The following is a 19,224-nucleotide window of genomic DNA, read 5'->3' on the forward strand; positions in this document are numbered from 1 at the left end:
CAGCCGCCGCCTTCCCTGTCCACCTGAATAAACAATAAATAAAAACTTTACAGTATTCATCTTATTGAATGTCTTTATTAATTAGAACCTATATAATTTTATAAAAAGTAGGTAAAGCTTTTTTAAATATTTTAATGTGTATATAATAATTTTAAATGTGTCACACACAAAATAAACAGTAAAAATAAGATGATAAACTGATGACCATACTAGTAATGTGCTAACATTAGCAAGTTCTGGTGTTTGAAAGTAAAAAAAACTAAATACTGATACCATTCTTTGTATGACTTTCTTTTGACAGCTAAAAGCAAAAAAAGGAAGGTATTCTGAAAAACATCTGAACTGATTTTGTTCTCATAATGAGGGTCAGTGGGGATTAATGGGTTTAGAAACATTGAATATATCACATAAAACATCAATAATTTGGGTGATGTCTCTTATACTTAAAAAAAAACAAAAAAAAAAAAAAAAATAAGATAAAATTTATGTAACGTATACACTTACACACATAAAACAGTCTACTTCACAACTATGTATCAAACTTAGAATAGGGATTGGAGTACAAATTGTACCAGATGCTTTGTAGAGAAGCCATCCTCCAGATGCTGCCTTCATTTTGGGGTAAGCATCACAGAACAAATTGGACACCTAAAAACCATAACACAAGATTACAACAAATTCTTAACCTTGTTTATGGTGAGAGAGCATGGTGGTATATGCATAACAAGATCACCTCTGAATGAGTCAAGTCATCAGGCATAGACAGATTTCGTTTTCCCAATCCAGCCTGCATGAGCTCCAGCTCTTCTGTTGATGAGGGAGTCATCTCCGAATTTTTGTGTAAAAGAAACACGGAAAATATGAATGGTTTCCAATTTTTTTTTAACTTTGCTGGTGTGTTACAGCTGGGTAGACGTCTTTTTGAACCACGTTTAAAAAATCCTGGGAAAGACCTTAAAGGGATCAAATAAAAGCAATACAATAACTTACAAGCTTACTAATAACATTAACACCTACTATGTGTTTACTGGGAAATCAATAATTACACCTGACTACTTCTACTGCTTCAATTATAATGTTTTGTATAAACTTTTGTATTACAAACACGAAGTGTCATTGTTTGTTAGTCATGACTGCAAATTGAAACCTGGCCATATCTTGGTCCACTGTTTGACACTGGCCCGAGCGCTGACCCTGACTCTGCCTTGTGCTGTTTTTTTCCAGCGACTGGTTGAGAATCTCAATGATGTTTTGTACAGCTGCTGATGCAGCATCCGCACCAATATTTGAGCCTTGCTACATATTAAAGATGAATCTCAGGTAGAATTACACTTAGTCTTGTTAATGTTGGGAATGGGATACACATTCTTTAAACACAATCAAAGCACTCAGTCAGACGATATTATATAAATATAGAAACCCACATGAAAAATCTATAGTCATTATCATTACTAACGTATTTTTATGCGGGGTACATGTAAATTACAATGTTAACACGTTACAAATAATCATAAAATAGCTAAAAAACGTGACAAATGAAGACAAATCTGCTGCATGCTTTTGTACAAGATTCACGAGACGTTTATCGAGATTATGTCGATTACATTAAATTACCGGCGGTTGACTTGAGTGCCCAGCTGAAGACGAGGCTCCGTTCCGCTCCTGAGAGCTCATTTCAATGCAAACTGTAGCAAAAAAACGCGTTTAATAACAAAGATAACTAATCACCATCACAACTTCACCGTCCACCTCTATATCGCTTTCTAAAGTCGCGCGCGCCACTGAGACTTCCACTTCCAGGTCACGGAGCTGTCGATCAAAATCTCAGTAGCCAATGAGAGTAAAGCACTGTTAAATCCCGCCCACGCGAGAAGTTTGTGCCAGAAGTTCGAACGTAACTTTGTGCAGCGTAAACGAAAACTCGGAAAGCGCAAATGAAAAATCTAGCAGCGAATTCAAAACTATTATTTGCAAAAACGAAACTTAGAAAATTGTTAAGAAAAATAGCACATTCTTGCAATTGAGTTTATTGTTTTCATTATCAACGTGTTTTTTTTCATTCTCATTGTATTTTTTTGTTCGTTTTTTAAAAGTTTGCGTTCATTCTTATTGGGATGGCCGCCAGGGTCACGTTCCCCCACGAAAAGTCAAGTTCTCCGCAATTTAGCTTCGCAAAGGCCTTAAGATGAGAATGACATGAAGATGATGTTGATCGGATTAAAACTCTAGGAGGAGTTCGTTAAAGTACGACGACTGGAAATTGAAACAAATTACAAAATTGCACATGAAATTAAAAATAACGGACTTCCTGTTGGGTTTAGAGATATGCTCCAAGAGACTTTTCTTAATGATTCGGGGTGTTCTATGAGCTCACCAAATTTGGTGCATGTACGTTTTGCGTAGCGGCCTGGGCAGTTCTAGGTGGCACTAGCGAGCCATTTTGCCACACCTAATTTTGAAACCCCAATCAGACGTAAATTTTCGCCACGTCTGATGCGTGTGCAAGTTATTGTGAGTTTTTGAGCATGTTTAGGCCTTCAAATTAGCGATCAAAGAGGGAGAAGAACACAGAAACAATAGGGCTCTGCACTGCGGTGCTAGCCTGCCGCTTGCTCCTCCGTGCTCGGGCCCTAATAATGATCCGAAATGTCTTCACTCTGCTGAAGGATTTTACGTCGTCCACATTTATACCGTAAGACAGTATTAAATCTAAAGTATGATTACAAAGGTGAGTGGGTCCTGAAACATGTTGACTAACGCCCACGGAGTTAAGAGTGTCTTTGAAAGCCATTCCTAAGGCATCTGTATCGTTATCTACATGGATGTTAAAGTCACCAACGACAAGGACTCTATCTGCGGCCAGTACTAGTTCTGATATGAACCCACAACACACCGAAGATACAGAAAAACACGTATTCGCGCCATATGACCCCTTTAAAGAACATGAACATCACCACAGTGCTACATAAGGAGACAGTAATATTTTAATAATATAAGTTTGCAGAACAACATTGTTTTTTTTTATTTTAAAATATGTCTGTATACCAAAATGATTATTGTTCATGATTTTGATGTGCAATTATTAACAAATGAAACAGTTAACCAACATGAAAAACACCACAGGGGTACTTGGGGAGATGTAGAACAAAAATCTGGTGGAGTTTGCAGAAAACAATTTGATTTTATATTTATATGAATTTTTAAAATATGTCTGTATAGAGAGACTTATTTTTTATGTAGGGTGCAATTATTGAAGAATGAAACAGTTAAAACAACATGAGAACTTAATATAAAAATCCTCAATTGTGTATAATTGAATGCAATGTTTATTGTCATTTGATACTGAACATGATTCTGAATCAAAATAAAACTTTCCTAATAAATTATTATCTTTTGCTATAAGTTTTAAAAAGTTAAACACACCTATTCGCTTGTTTAGCCTGACGTCACACCATATATACCATTTCCGGATCCAAATGCTCTGATTGCATCTAGGCAAACAACAAAAATGCGAATATACACTGATTGTTTGCTGTAAAACTACGATCCTAACCTTTATCTCCACAACGGAATTCTAGATGTCCAGACAGCGGTTAATTTTCACAATTCAACCTATGCACGGCCACTTCCGCGTTTAGGCTCAGTTGTTATCTAGCTTCCGGTGTGCTTACCAATGCGTGCTTACAACCAGTGCTTGCCTAACATTTTAATGAGCTGCCGTTAGGACACAGCAATATTGAGACGTCGCATCTGCACGACGAAGGTATTAAAAGCTTCTTGAACTCATTACTACAACGATGTATTGATAAAATATATAAAACAGGTATGCAACAAAAGTTAATATATACTGTATATATAATATAATATAATAAAATGAAATCGCTAGTTAATCATAATATGCGAAAAAAGACCACGCTAGGCCCTGGTTTTGCTGTGAGAGAATGCTATACTGGAAGCCCGCGTAAAACTGAGCTATGGGCGGAAATACGTAAGCAGCAGGGCGTGCTTAAAGTCAATTCGACTTTAAAAGCGGATGGTTACCGTACAACCCCGTGTAGACGCGCCATTATTTTTAAGCGTCGATAGCGTGATCGCTCTTATCCGAACCGCAGATGGCGTGACTCCAGCAAAAACCATAAAAGAACAGCCAAAGCGTACCAAATAGGTAGGCTACTCTGGAACACTGAAGATTAGATGATGCAGTTTCCTTGAAAGCTGATCTGTTTATTGCGTGTTTGTTTGTGTGCTATGTAGATAATTACAACGCCCTTCACATAAGCACATCACTCTGCTGAACACGCATTAATAAAAAATAAAGTAGACGTTTGATGGTTAATGAAAATGTGCGACAGGTGCAGCACGTCAAATAATGGGCGGGGCGAAACTGCTGTCTATAAATTACACAAATGAGTAGCGCCTTCCTTGAAGTTTGTGCTTCATGAGTAAGGTGGTGATGTGGCTGGCGGTGGCATTGGTGTGAACAACGGGTGTGCTCGCTATTTTGACACTTTGACTAGCTAAGCATTTAAAGCGTGAGTTTGACATGATGAGCAGTGGTACGCCTTACATAGGCAGTAAGATCAGTCTGATTTCTAAAGCTCAGATTCGCTATGAGGGAATATTATATACTATTGACACCGACAATTCCACTGTGGCCCTTGCTAAAGGTGAGATTGTTTTTTGAAGTCGCGGGGAGGGAGAACGTTTCTTATGGCTGAAAATATTCCAATTCATCTAATAAATATTTGTTGTCATTTGAAAAAAAAAAAGTTCAAACGCGTGGTCTAAGAAATATTGTTTAATACGTTTTTAATTATATGAAGAGTTTGGTTCCAAAATGAGAGAACTGTTTTTAAAATTTTTCAAAAAACATGTTTTGATTTGAAAACATTTTTATGTTACCATGTGTTTTATTGTGTTAGTTAGCTGTATTTTCTGAGTTATGGCTTAAATCAAAACAAACCAACTGCAGTTTTGATTGATATTAATTGGAATGCACAATAAAAAAAGAGTCATCTCATTTTGGAACCAAACTCTTCACATATTTATAGTTAGGCACACTCTTACGTATATGTATGCATGTATGTGTATCGGTGTGTGCAATGTTTAGACATTTTTACTCTGACACTTCTAGCAAATAAATGAGTTAACAGGATACTGGTGTGTTTAAGCGGTTAATTCTGGCACCATACCTGCTAAAGTGATGCCATGTGCAAATAATTATTTGGTTTGTTCCAGTAAAAGTGCAGTAACATTTTTAGCAGATTGATTGTTTGCACTAGCATTTTACTACAAAGTACCATGCTTGCAGACTAGCCTATTCTGAGAATGGTAATGTTTAGTAAAATGGTAGTTTGTGTCAATTTAAAATCTTGTTACCAAAGAATGTTTTCAGTGTTTATCTGTTGTTCAACAACTGCTGTACCTTCTGCAATGCAGATTTTGTAAGTGTTCTTTAAACTTTGTATTGACTGTTGCCATCCCACAGTAAGATCATTTGGAACAGAGGGCCGCCCTACAGATCGGCCTATGCCACCAAGGGAAGAAATCTTTGAGTACATCATCTTTAGGGGAAGTGACATCAAGGACATCACTGTTTGTGAGCCTGTGAAGATTCACCACAGTCTTCCTCAGGACCCTGCTATTGTTCAGGTATGTTTTTAGACTATATAACTAAACCTTCCTTTCTGTTTTTTTTTAAGCACAAATATTTTTTCCACCATTAGTCATCTGTTGGGACAGCCTCTGCCCATTATCCTCCTCAAGGCGGATACAGTCCTTACAGAAGCATGCTACCCCCATATAGCCAGCTGGCTGCCAGCTCTCTCTTCAGTCAACAGTATGCAGCAGCTCTAGGACTTGGTGAGTAAACAGTTAGTTTGTGCTGGACCTTTCAAGCATTGAGTTGTCACCTTAAATGCCAACTAGATATGTTTTAAAGTCTCCCCTATATGCCTGTTCTGTCCTAGGATCAGGTTTGCACTCTGTTCCTGTAAGGAGAGGTCCTATGGTTGAACAGGCTGTTCAGACTGTACCTGTTGAAAAAACTACTCCGAAGAGTTTGACTGCAGTGCCACAGCAAGGCAGAGACGCTGGTAGAATGCAGCGAGGTGGCAGAGGACTCCAAACCCTGAGAGGTGATGTTTGTAGTAGGGAGTTAAATGTTGATGGCACTCTATTTCTGAGAACGAAACTCCAGCAGGAGGATCGAGTTACTTGAGTTTCAAAGCAACCTTTTCTCAAATGCTTATTTTGGGAATGATGAATGCAGTGTGAAACTTATTTCTACAGATGGCTCTGTCACAAATCAAGGAGTTTTGCAAGGACCGAGTCAAGCTAATGATGAAAACAAGCCACCATCTACTAGGAGAAAACCAGGTATTCAAGTTTTTGGTTTTCCCTTGCTCATTTAGGCCGTGTTCAGACTTAACTTCTATTTTGAAGCTGCTAGCGTCTGTTTTAATTATAATCCTGTGGAGTAAACAGTAGGGCTGTAGTCAAGTCCACCATTTTCGAGTCCAAGACCAGGACTAGTCAAGTCCGAGTCCAAAGAGGTTCGAGTCCAAGTCAAGTCCAAGTCCAGAGAGGTTCGAGTCCAAGTCAAGACCGAGTCCAGAGAGGTTCGAGTCCAAGTCAAGACCGAGTCCAATTGAGACAGTCAAGACAGAGACAGAAAAAAATCATGACTACAAGACCACATACTTAACTATTGATAATTTATGTGACGCAAGAGACAGCATATCTTCTATTCTAAGATAATCATTTTCATTATTGTTTGTAATGATCAAAAAGCAGATAAAATAAGGTCATTTTAATTTTACTACCTAACAGCAAGGTTGTGCAGCAATGAACACTTTTGTGCGTGTGCGCGCCTGCCCGTGCACGTGCGTGTTCGATAGAGGAGCCGCTAGAAAGAGCAGAGGCTCCACGGCTCGTTTATAAGCACGTCGGTGCCCATCCTTAAATAACATGTTCATCACAATTACAATAAAAATACGATCAATATTATCTTTAAGCCCTACTTTCCAAACTTTCTAAAATACTCAAATGCAATGCTAACTCTGAAACATGGCATTAACTTGCCTCTCTTTGTGATGCCTTTGCAGGTGTCTTACGAAATTGGATGTTGTCCCACATGTTTCGGGGAAAGTTTTGTTGCAAAAAGTTTCCTTTTAAGCGCACTGTCGATACATTTATTATGGTTTGTAAAACCAATCTGTATTATGCCGCTGCTCGCTCACATCGTGCCTGATGAATGATTGACGCTGGTTCGCGCCGCGGACGAATCGTTCATTTGAACCGGTTCTTTCTTTTTAGTGAACCGGTGGAACCAGTTCAGCTGAATCGTTCCCGTTTAGCGTCTCCCGTAAACACTTAATATTATCCACAAATTAATTCAGTTATTCACTTTCTGGCGTGCATGACAGTCCCGCGGACTTGAACCAATATACCGGAGTTATTTAATTACAACAACAGTACACACTGAACTGAACTGCTGTGTGAAAAGAGAACTTATGAGCACGCGCAGCTCTCGTTCTAGAGTCGAGAGTCGGCAACAGTTTTCGGATCATTAGTTTTTGGATCACAAGAATATAGCTCTATCAATGTTTTGTTTTGAAGGAGAAAATAAAACATATATCGCTGGACTCGGACGAGACCGACTAGAACATTTGCGAGACCAATGACCAAGTCCGAGACGAGTCAGAGTTCAAATACCAACGAGTCCAAGACAAGTCCAAGACCATTAAAAAACATCTCGAGTCCGGACTCGAGTACTACAGCACTAGTAAACAGTGTTTTCAAAAAACGTCCTGAGCGCCTTTTAAAACGCCAGTGTCTTTTCTGCAGCTCAGAGCGTCTTTTGAGGTTGAGAAAAGTTCAACTTTTCTGAAAAAACCGCCCTACGTCAAGCTCCTTTTTCACAGTTAACCAATGACAGAGACCTGTAGTTTCCATAACATGTGAGGAATTTGATTGGTTGAGAAGGCTCAAGCTTGAAAAAATAAAATTGTGGCCGAAACGCCTGTTGGAGTATAGTTTTGTATAAATGTAAGTTTAATTTTCACTTTCCTCAATTTCTGATTGCATTTCTATCAAGAAATTAGTATTGTAGTGTTTAAAATATGTGATTAGTTATTGCAAAGACGCTCTGTTTATAATTTAAATAGACTTCCGTTACGACACCTAACTGTTTCTCTGGGCTGCCTTAGTGCACAGATGCTGCCTCTGAAGTCATGGCGTTTGGCTGCTATTTGTAACCAAACGCTGCAAGTGTTTTTTTTCTAAAGTGCTTTTGTCAACTTTTTCTTGTCAAAAAAGTTAAGTGTGAACACTGCCTTATTGAACAATATTTCAGTTTCTTGTTTGGAAGCAAAGGTGGGCCATTACAGAGAAGATGTGTACTGCTTTAAGTCTTTTTTTTTTTTTTTCACCAAAGTTAATTTAATGTCAACAGATTTTTAGTTCCTTCATAAGATGGGTAGGTCATTTTGAGGTACTTTTTTATATAAGGATCTAAGCTTTCGATTAGCATTTAGTGAATTAGACTCCAGACAGACTGTGAAGCTTATTGATGTTGTAATATGTACCATCTGTGGGTTATCTTGCAGGAACTCGAAGATCCAGGAACCGTGGTCGTGGTCAAATTCTTGTAGGCAGTGCAAAGCCCAGCACCCTTCAGTTTGAAGCTGACTTTGATTTTGAAACCGCAAATGCTCAATTTAACAAAGATGACCTGGAGAAAGAGGTTCAAAACAAGCTTGATGTTCATGGTACGTCTCGGAAAAGATTCTTCTCTTTAACGAAGCAGTGATTATGTAATTTGGAGTTTTCTTTTGTCCACGTTTAATTTATTTACTTGCCTTAATGGCACAAAAAAAAACTCCAGAGGGAAATGAGGATCCTGAGAGGGAGAAGCCAGATCCTGAGAGCAGTATGGAAGAGGATCAACTCGGGCCCAAGTGCTTCTACAACAAAGCAAAATGCTTCTTTGATAACATCTCCTCAGAACTGAAGTCAAGGTACAATGGCTTGTTTCTTTTAATGGCATTTTTTTCACAGTCAATGACCAGATGTTTTTTCCCAGGCGTACTACATGGGCTGAGGAGCGAAAGCTTAATGTAGAGACCTTTGGGGTACCTGGTCGATATCTGAGAGGCCGTGGCTTTCGGGGTAGTTACAGAGGACGACAAGGAAGAGGGCAACGTTCTCTGCAACAAAGAGTAGGAAGTGGACGGCTCTGAGAAGAATTGTGTAAGTGAGTGCTGCAGGGCTCAGAAAATTTGTCATAAAGTGCCATTTTAATTATACTTGGTAACTGCCTTTTTCTGTGCTGTTACCACTTATGTTTAATTTGCCATATTTGAGACTGAGACTGCAGTTTGCACATAATATGCAAAACTATAACAAGGACTTAAGTGTAGTAGTGATGCATTGACTGATTTTTAACTATGCACAGATTTTGATAACGCTTTAGATTGGGTTAGGGTGACCACCCGTCTCGCTTTGCGTTGTACTGCACAGAATGTTCACCCCTTGTCCCGCGTGTCGCATATTGAGAAAATGTCCCGCATTTTCATCTGTTTATTGGTTTTTAGTTGTCACATTAAGAAACATTCTTTAACCCGAAACGCACATGAGACTCTTGTTTGCGCCATTGTTTAACTATTTAATAGTGTCAAAGCAGTCCGGTGCACTCCAGTGTCCAACGAGCTCATACAAACGCAACTGTTTTAAAGCCTGACTTTTATCCAATGTATGAGAAGGCAGTGGTTAGCATGATAACTCTGTGTCTGATCTGTACTCAAAATTTAAAGAGACAGTACACCTTAAACTGCCTTAAATTGAAATTGCCATTAACATGTTTTTGTTATATAACATTTGATCTATGTCTTAATTGTTTTATAGTTGGAATGGACTAAATAACATAATTTTTACGAGCTAAAAGGTAGAAAAAAATATATAGAGAAGTATTTAATTCTGTTATTATATTCCTGTTTCACAATACCTTTCAGTGGTGTCCCACATTTGGTTTGTTGGGTGGTGGTCACCCTAGATTGGGTCCATTTCTCACTATTTTGCGACTTTAGCCTTAAAGACTTCACCAGTGTATAATTTCTTTGGAGGTTCTTTGATAAAATAATTGTATATAAAGTATATACAATTCTTTATTCGTTTTTTTTGGTCGAGCACCCACTTGACATTTTACATTTAGTCATTTAGTAGACGCTTTTATACACAGTTCCGGGAGCAATAAAGCGATATGTCATACAGGAGCAATAATACAAGAGGTGCTAATACAAAGTTACTAGTTTCAACAAAAGCCAGAACAATACCTGTTGAGAGAAAGAGAGAGGGTTAATTATTTTTCTCATTTGTCTGTCAAGTATTCACAGAAGAGATGGGATTTAAGTAGTTTTTTGAATGTTGTGAGAGATATGGTTGACAGGACTGAGTTAGGAATGTTCCACCAGGAAGGAGTTGTGAAGGAGAATGAGCGGGAAAGCGATTTACTGCCCTGTTGAGAAGGCAATACAAGATGCCGCTGGTTTGCTGAACGCAGGGTTCTTGATGGGGTGTAGGAGGGTGTGAATGTATGCTGGGGCAGATCCATGATAGTCCTGTAGGCAAGCATTAGTGACTTTTATCTGATACGAGCTTCAACCGGTAGCCATTGGAGAGAGATGAAAAGGGGTGTCATATGGAAGACGAGGCGTGCAGCTGCATTCTGAACCAGCTGGAGGTTGATGTGCATGCTTTTCTTTTTTTGAGGTTCTATTGACAGAAATGCAATATAATATACATAACCATGTCTTTAGAGGTGTATAAAGAGCTTGCATAATGAACCTTAGAATGAGCTATTTATATCTACACACATACACTGTAAACCCAAACAGTATAACTAACTTATAATGGAAAGTACCTGGTACTCAAAATGTGCCAAAAAGTTGAACTAACTAATATTTTTGAGTTCATTCAACCTCTATCAGAGATTTTAGTTAACAGTAAATATTTGAGTTTTTACAACTACGCTAAAGTTTAGAGCTTAGGGGACTTGAAAAAATAGATGCACCCTCTCTAATATTTTAATTTCAAACATATGCCCTCTAGTGCCGGTTTTTACCTAAATGTGACATAATCGCTGAACGTGCACCACTCAGATACCCAGAGTCCCAGACGTTCGCACTCGCAGGGCACGGCAGTTGGATTCGACATCAGTCCAAAATATGCAAGTTGTGGCCTAATGGTTAGAGACTTGGATTTGTAACCCAAACGTCACCGGTTCGAGCCTCAGTACCAGCAGGGATTGTAGGTGGGGGAGTCAAGGATTAGCGCTCTCCTCCACCTTCAATACCGCGGCTGAGGTGAGACCCTTGAGCAAGGCACCGATCCCCGAACTGCTCTGCGTGTGTTCATGGTGTGTGTGTGCACTTGGATGGGTTAAATGCAGAGCACAAATTCCAAGTATGGAATACCATACTTGGCCACACGTCACTTCACTTTTTCAGCTGTTTAAAATAATGTTGCAGACTAAGTTAAGTTGTCAGTACTCAAAACTTTGAGTTGCATTAAATTAAGATGAACCAAACACTAAATATATATTTTGATTTAAATTAATGTTTATTTAAAATTTACAGTTACTCAAATAACTAGCTATATGCTCACTGATGATATTTAAGTTTGCAAACTTAAAAAAAAGAGGCAATCAGTTGCCTCAAATTTTTTGAGTTGGTAGAACTTATCTGGGTTTACAGGAATTATTTAAGAGGAATTCTAATGCACCTTGCACTCCTCGCTGTCATTAAAGCACTCAAACGCGCAACATGCCAGAAGGAAATGTTTAAAAAAACACATGCTTTTATCTATACTTTTTGTTTTAATCTTTCGATATAACTTGAGTGCTTAACTATATTAATAAGAGTGAAATATCTAATCAAATTATTCTGCATGTATTATTACATGGCACACAACAGTGAGAAAACAATTTTATTAATGCTGTCTTATTTGACCTTAGCATATTAATTTGACCAATTTAATTAAATTGTTTACATGACTGTTAAACTGCCAAACATTTCAACTGATAATACCAAAATTGCCAGTCAGAATTGGGTAATTATAATGGTTTATTTTTGTCGCCAAAGTGAAAAATATTCTATTTTGGCAAATAGTTGCCTGTTTTTAATGTAACATTTTATCGTTAATATTAAATATTAATATAAATTAATTTTTTGTTGGGTGAGGGTGTGTGCAGTTTTTTTTTGTCCTTGGCTGATCACATGCCTGCAATGATTTAATGGAGAATTTAGACCCTAAACTAGGGTCTGTTACCAAGATTATCATAGCAAGGGTTTCCATACACATTCACTTTTTTTGTGGACTGACCATATTTTGTTCAAGTAAAACTGTTACATTTTATAAGGGATGCAGATAATTCCAAATGTTGCTTTTAGAATCTCTTAATTTTGACAGTGAAGAGTTTTAACTTGCACCTTCTCTGAAGTGTCTGTTTTCAAAACATCAATACTTAAAAATTATAAGGTTCTATCTGCATTCAGAGCAGTTTTTAGATATTGAGCTTGCAATTTTTGGCACCATGTATATAGAAGAGTTTGGTTCCAAAATGAGAACTGTTTTGAAAAATATTCAAAAATCATGTTTTTATTGTGTATTCCAATTAATGTGAATCAAACTGCAATAGGTTTGTTTTGATTTAAGCCATACAAACTAAATGCAGCTAACACAATAAAATGCATTGAAAACACTATAACATAATAAAAAACATGATTTGTTTTTTTTTAAACTGAGGGATCTCATTTTTGAACCAAATTCTTCTCATAAATATAAATACACATTTATATATATTTATTCATATGACGGCGATCCTAAATTCTTGAAAATGAACCTCCTAATTCTAAAAAAATTCAATGCATTTCAAACAAAACAAACAGTTTACTTATTTGTTTCAAAACAAAATTAATGTTGTAGTGTCAAGTTAAATTTAATGCGTTCTATGAAATTTATTTATTTATTTTTTAAATATTTAAAATTAAATATTTAATTAACTTATTTATTAAAATTAATATAATTTATTTTAGGACAATGACTTTTTCAGCAAGTTAAGAACTAAGAAATGTAGTTATGGTCACGCATTCCCACTGGAGTTTCCCATTATGGGCATTTTGGTAAAAGTCTTCTTTATAAAAGAAAAAAAATCCTACGCAATCTATACATCTGTATATACCAAAGGCAGTGTTAAATATTTTGTCTAGTGCAGATGTTAACTTAAGGAATTAGCTGGGACTTTATTCCACAGAAAATGGGACTGGTAAAATGGCTTTGACTCTAGCGTGTTATTTCAGTCATACTTATCTCTTGTTTATTGTTGTAATTAATAATTCATTACATTTATATAGCGCTTTTCTGGGCACTAAAAGCGCTTTACATGGAAGGGAAATCTCCTCAACCACCACCAATGTGCAGCATCCACCTGGATGATGCGACTGCAGCCATATTGCGCCAGAATGCCCACCACACACCAGCTTAAGACCCTGTCAATAAAATTGTTGACTTAGACGTTTACATTTTAATATTGTAAAATAGAAGACATTTAAGAATTAATTTACAAAAAGGGGGGCGGGGGAGTCACAACTCTGTTTTTCCAAAAGTCTTTTCAATCTGATCCCTTAATCTTTTTTCCAAACAAAGAAATCTAATTCTGATTTGTCTTGTGTGCATTGAAAGTGCTGATTAACTTTAAAACTAATAAGGTTCTATTTGAGAGTTAAAGTCCCAAAGTGTACATGAGTTAAAGAAAACCCATCCCCTACAACCCCTTCTCACTCCCGACTCGTCACACATTGATGCTCGGTCAGCGTCACTTTTGAACGCGCGGGGTACCCCTTTGGCGTCATTTTTTGACAAGTGGTGAACTGTTGCTGTTCGCTAAATGCTCCAGACCGAGATGGATGCCATTCTTAGCATTTCATAATTATTTGTGGTTTTAATATTTTGGAGCACCTAACCCCACCCTAAACCTAACACTTCTCAACCATCTAAAACGTAACACTCGAACAAAAGTACAATCACTGGTATTTATTGCACAAACTGACCAAAAGCAGTGTTAAAGTATAACAAACAACTCGTGTTGCAGAAGTTTTTGCACTGAAGCCGTACGATAACTTTATATTATGAAGATGCGTGTCTGTGAATGCATGCAGTTGGCTCTTTCAAAGAATAAACTGGAACATTAGCTAGATGCAGTCGATCGCGGCAGCCAATACCGTTTCACGTTCAAAGCCAACGAAATGACGCGATCGGTCACGAGACATGAGAGAGCCAATGACATCAAAGCTGACGCAACTTCTTCTGCCAGCAGTTTTTGAACATCTGTTCTTCATCGGATCTGAGATTTACTACGGTCGGTGATCGCTTGTATGTTGTGTTTTATATTATAAATAAACTGCCTGAATAGCGTCATGTAAATGCAGTTATCCTGGCCGTAAAACTTAACATCCAACCCCCAAACATATCATTGCAAATTAGATCCTATTTACAATTTCATAACTCTCAACTCAACTTTATTTATAAAGCGCTTTTACAATTTTCATTGTTACAAAGCAGCTGTACATGAGACATATTGACTATAAGCAAAATAATTAAAGTTGTACCTGCAAAAACAGGAAAAGGTTGAAAACACAGAAGACAGACATACCCACATACAAAACACTCCACACACACAATATGCACACGTACTAACACACATAGACATAGAGACACACACACACACACGGATGCGCACGCACACACACACAACACACACACACGCACGTACACAGACAAGTACGCACACACACACACACACACACACACGCACTCAGTGAGAGCACACATTTAGGATAAAGGAGAGAGAAGCACAGGTCAAATATAACAGACTATAAATTCCTATATGCAATATTAATTAAGTAAAACTTTAAAATTCTAAAGCAGCCCCCCCGGTCAGGCAGATAGTGCAAAAACAGTATGCAAACGGTGGCGAGGAACCCAAAACTCTAATCGAGAAAAAAAACCTCAGGAGAACCCAGGCCCAACCAGGGGATTCCAGTTCCCCTCTGGCAAAAGCTGCTGCCTCTGCACAAGCTCCAGAGAACTTGCACAACAAGGCTAAATAAAATAAATAAACTTAATAATAAAATAAATTGTAGTTTAAGATTATCATTAATAATCTAATAGCATTTGAAGTTTTGTGGTGAAGACATGTCAAGAGACCGCGTCCTTCTTTATCCAGCTCTATCATCTCAGCTCTTGTCAGGTCCCCACTTCCCATTCTCCACTCTACCATCAGGTCAGGCCATGAACTGCATCCTGCTCGCTGTGGTAACCTTGGAACAATGAGACAAGACTGGCTGAGAGTAGAGTACTGTTCTGTACTCTTTGATGCAACAAGTACATCAGTTGTGTTTTTGGTTCCGGTTGATCTAACTAATGCAGCCTAAACCCTCTGAAGATTTATATTATGGAAGAGTAGTGTATGCAAGATTAAAAAGATGCGTCTTTAGTCTAGATTTAAACTGACAGAGTGTGTCTGCCTCCCGGACAGTGCAGGGAAGACTATTCCAAAGTTTAGGCGCTAGATAGGAAAAGGATCTACCACCTGCACTTGATTTTGAAATTCTAGGTATTACCAACTGACAGGACGCCTGAGAGCGTAATGCACGTGAAGGACTGTAATACAAAAGGAGTTCATTCAAGTACTGAGGAGCTAAACCATGTAAGGCTTTATAGGTAATAAGCAAGATTTTAAAGTTAACGCGATGCTTTATAGGTAACCAGTGCAAGGTTGACAGAACCGGGCTAATATGTTCATACTTTTTTGTACGTGTAAGAACTCGAGCTGCCGCGTTTTGGACCAATTGGAGTTTTTGTAATAAGCCTGCAGGGCAACCACCTAACAGTGCATTACAGTAATCTAGTCTTGATGTCATGAATGCATGAATTAACTTCTCTGCATCTGAGATTGACAGCATATGACGTAGTTTAGATATATTCTTAAAATGGAAAAACGCAATTTTACAGGTGTTGGCGACGTGGCTCTCAAATGACAGATTACTATCGAATAGAACGCCAAGATTCTTTGCTGACGACGAGGGTTTTATGGAACATCCGTCAATAGTTAAACAGTATTCTTGGTTGTTACTTATAGCAGTTTTCGGTCCAATAAGTAACACTTCCGTTTTGTCCGAGTTCAGTAATAAAAAGTTGTTACTCATCCAGTTTTTTATATCGACTATGCATTCCATTATTCGATGGAACTGCTGTGTTTCATGAGGCTTCGAGGAAATATAAAGTTGAGTATCATCAGCATAACAGTGAAAGCTAACTCCGTGTCGCTTTATTATATCTCCTAGAGGTAGCATGTATAATGCGAAGAGCAGAGGCCCTAAGACTGAGCCCTGTGGTACACCGTACTGGACTTGCGATTTGCGTGACACCTCATTGTTTATTGCTACAAATTGAAAACGGTCGGATAAATAAGATTTAAACCATTTCAAAGCTATTCCCTTAATGCCGACATAATTTTCGAGTCTATGTAGGAGTGTGCTGTGGTCAATGGTATCGAATGCAGCACTAAGGTCTAGCAGCACCAATAACGAGATACAACCTCGGTCAGACGCCAATAGCAGATCATTTGTAACTCTGATCAAAGCAGTCTCTGTACTGTGACATGCTCTAAATCCAGACTGGAATTCTTCATTGATGTCATTCCTTTGGAGGAAGGAGCATAATTGAGTTGAAACTACTTTTTCCAGAACTTTAGATATGAAAGGTAGATTCGATATAGGCCTGTAGTTCCTTAGTTCTCTAGGGTCGAGTTGGGGTTTTTTGACAAGGGGCCTTATAACAGCCACCTTATATGCTTTAGGCACATGTCCTAATGTCAGAGATGAGTTAATAATACCAAGAAGAGGATCTATAATTTCTGGGAGCATCTCTTTCAGTAGATTTGTAGGTATAGGGTCTAGTATGCATGTTGTTGATTTAGATGATCTAATAATTTTAGACAGCTCATCTTGATCTACGGTATAAAATAATTGCATTAAACAACGGTAAAATTTGCGTGCCCTGCAAGTCAAAAAATGACCCCCAAGTGTTTACCCTGTGTGTTAAAAAGTGACGCCCAGGGGCACTGACCGAGGGTCAATATGTGACTAGTCGGGAGTGAGAATGTGTTGTCACATAATGTAAATAAATTGTCTTAGAATTACAAGGCTCTAAGAATATGCGAATAACACAATATAGATATTCTAAGGTGACTACATAAAATGACTTTAGACAGAATATTGCTTCATGTAGTTATATAGTCTGTTATAATGATGGCAACACCTGCAGGCAACAGGAACTAGTCTCCAAATTAGGAGCATGAACTACCTGTGTCAAAGCATGCATGAAAATTGAAGTGTATTGCTGTTTGCAAGTTTGAGTAATATTTGCCCTCACTTTCTTTTCCAGATACATGTTGCTTCATCGGACTAGATCGGGTGATGTCGTTTTTGGTTTTTTTTGTTCCCAAAATCTACTGTGGCAATACTAAAGTTCCTATGTCAACTTCTGCTGCAAAAGGCATGTTTTTTTTTCCCCTTGTGTAAGAACCAAATGATTGCCCTTTATGATGTAAGTGCACCTTGCATTCTTTGAGTGATTTCAATTTGAATTGAAATTACACTTTTATTTGCGTGTGACATTATTTGGCTAAACAATTGTTTCAGGTTGACCGTCAGTTTATGCAGTGACATTTTTTTGTTTGTGTAATGTATGGGATCTTGTACTTAAGAATGAGTGTTAATAAACATAGTAACTTACGGTTTACTTGTTTTGGTACCTCTTACATGGCTCTGTCATATAACATTCAGTCTTCTGACTGGCAGCTACAGGTTGAACTTATTGAACACCTTATATACCAAATATATACTTTTGATGTACCAAACATATAATTTTGAAAGTCAAACCTTTATGGTTCAAAGCTTCCTATCAGTTTGGTTCACTACTGCAAAAATGTCACCTTTGAGTTCAATAATATACAAGACAATTTCAAAATCCTTGTTAGAAAGCAAGGTAACTGGCCTTTTATGTAATCCCAGAATTCTCGGTTGATGAACCTAAACATTCCTTATATGTAACGTTGCAGTTCTGTGAAAACTGAGAAACTGTAGAAAAAGATTTTTTTTGTATGCATTTATATGCATACTCAACCAATGTATTTGCATGGTGTAACTGGCTTGCTTTAACAATTTTATAACATTAAAGGGGTGATGAAATGCTGGGAAACAAAGTATCAAACATATAAGCCTGTTTATATCAAATGTGCATTTATCTTGTTACAATGAGTGCGTTTACATGCAGTCTTACTTAGACTCAGATGAAATCTTCAGGATGGTCGATCTCCAGGAGCAGGGTTGGTGACCACTGCGTGTAGTATATACAGCAAATGGTTTAGTCCAGTATTCCCCTGCGTTGTTCATGCAATTGGTATGTGCCAGAGGCGGTGTGTATGTTCCTTTAAGAATAGTACTGGTGCAGAGTAAGGCCCTGTCCCAAATGGTGCACTCCGGTCTTGAGGACCTCCTCTGAGTCCACACTTGGTGACGTCAGGAAGTGCAGACCTATAGGGCACTAGGCACGAGTCCATAAGGGTACATGGGAGTGCATTTTGGGACAGACTTGAGGTCATCACACCGGAAAAAGCAAGCGGTACTTTCTAATCACTCTCGCGGTACTTTGTTTGTATTTCATATGTTGATATGCCACCTGAGCATTATGCAATAGATACTTATGTTTGTAATGCATTCATTTGTCATGACGTCATGAATGTATATTTATTAATTTGTTTACGCTATACTTAATGTGCATAATGTGTTCGTAATATGCATATATGTTGTTATTTAATATTTCTCTATAATACAGAAGCTGTGTTGTTCAGCTTTACAGAGCCCAGAGACAACTAGATATGAATCTACAACAAAACATGGCTTATTAAGAAAATGCACTGCATTAAACGTTTTTATTCTTGAATAGCTGGCTTAATAGAATATAAATAAGCAATAATATGAATAAGTAACTAATTAATAAATTAATTTAGAATTTTATCAAAACATATATTTAAAAATGTATCCGTCATGTTTACGTATATGTCTGACATCCACGACACTCCTCCCATCCGTTCTGTGATTG

The 19,224-nt window shown here is 37.7% G+C and overlaps 1 protein-coding gene and 1 long non-coding RNA gene across 4 annotated transcripts; one reads left to right on the plus strand and one right to left on the minus strand.

The window, feature by feature from the left end:
• Positions 1-1,964, minus strand: LOC130550075 (uncharacterized). 2 transcript variants are annotated; one of them, XR_008962336.1, is made up of 4 exons: positions 1,615-1,963; positions 734-953; positions 573-648; positions 1-23 (listed from the first exon to the last, which is right to left on the minus strand). It is a non-coding gene; the product is annotated as an uncharacterized LOC130550075 (long non-coding RNA). The 2 variants fall into 2 exon arrangements; XR_008962337.1 differs by lacking the exon at positions 1-23 and adding an exon at positions 279-301 and having other exon boundaries at positions 1,615-1,964.
• Positions 1,965-4,444: 2,480 nt separating this feature from the next.
• Positions 4,445-17,829, plus strand: lsm14b (LSM family member 14B). Of its 2 annotated transcripts, none has more exons than XM_057327422.1 (9): positions 4,445-4,667; positions 5,489-5,652; positions 5,727-5,862; positions 5,970-6,137; positions 6,292-6,378; positions 8,610-8,771; positions 8,888-9,020; positions 9,086-9,256; positions 17,506-17,829. In XM_057327422.1, exons 1-8 carry the CDS (start codon positions 4,544-4,546, stop codon positions 9,240-9,242), a joined length of 1,131 nt encoding a protein of 376 aa, XP_057183405.1. In that variant the 5' UTR covers positions 4,445-4,543; the 3' UTR covers positions 9,243-9,256; positions 17,506-17,829. The 2 variants fall into 2 exon arrangements, with proteins under 2 accessions (XP_057183405.1, XP_057183404.1); XM_057327421.1 differs by having other exon boundaries at positions 9,086-9,252.
• The last annotated feature ends 1,395 nt before the right edge of the window (positions 17,830-19,224 follow it).

Source organism: Triplophysa rosa, unplaced genomic scaffold, assembly GCF_024868665.1.
Source record: "Triplophysa rosa unplaced genomic scaffold, Trosa_1v2 scaffold230_ERROPOS31841, whole genome shotgun sequence".
Taxonomy (NCBI): Eukaryota; Metazoa; Chordata; class Actinopteri; order Cypriniformes; family Nemacheilidae; genus Triplophysa; species Triplophysa rosa.

Coding starts and splice junctions, on each gene's coding strand:
- lsm14b (XM_057327422.1), top strand. CDS start 4,544: ATGATGAGCAGTGGTACGCCTTACATAGGCAGTAAGATCAGTCTGATT. Junction 6,138..6,291: donor AGGACTCCAAACCCTGAGAG/GTGATGTTTGTA, acceptor TTATTTCTACAG/ATGGCTCTGTCACAAATCAA. Junction 9,021..9,085: donor TCCTCAGAACTGAAGTCAAG/GTACAATGGCTT, acceptor GTTTTTTCCCAG/GCGTACTACATGGGCTGAGG.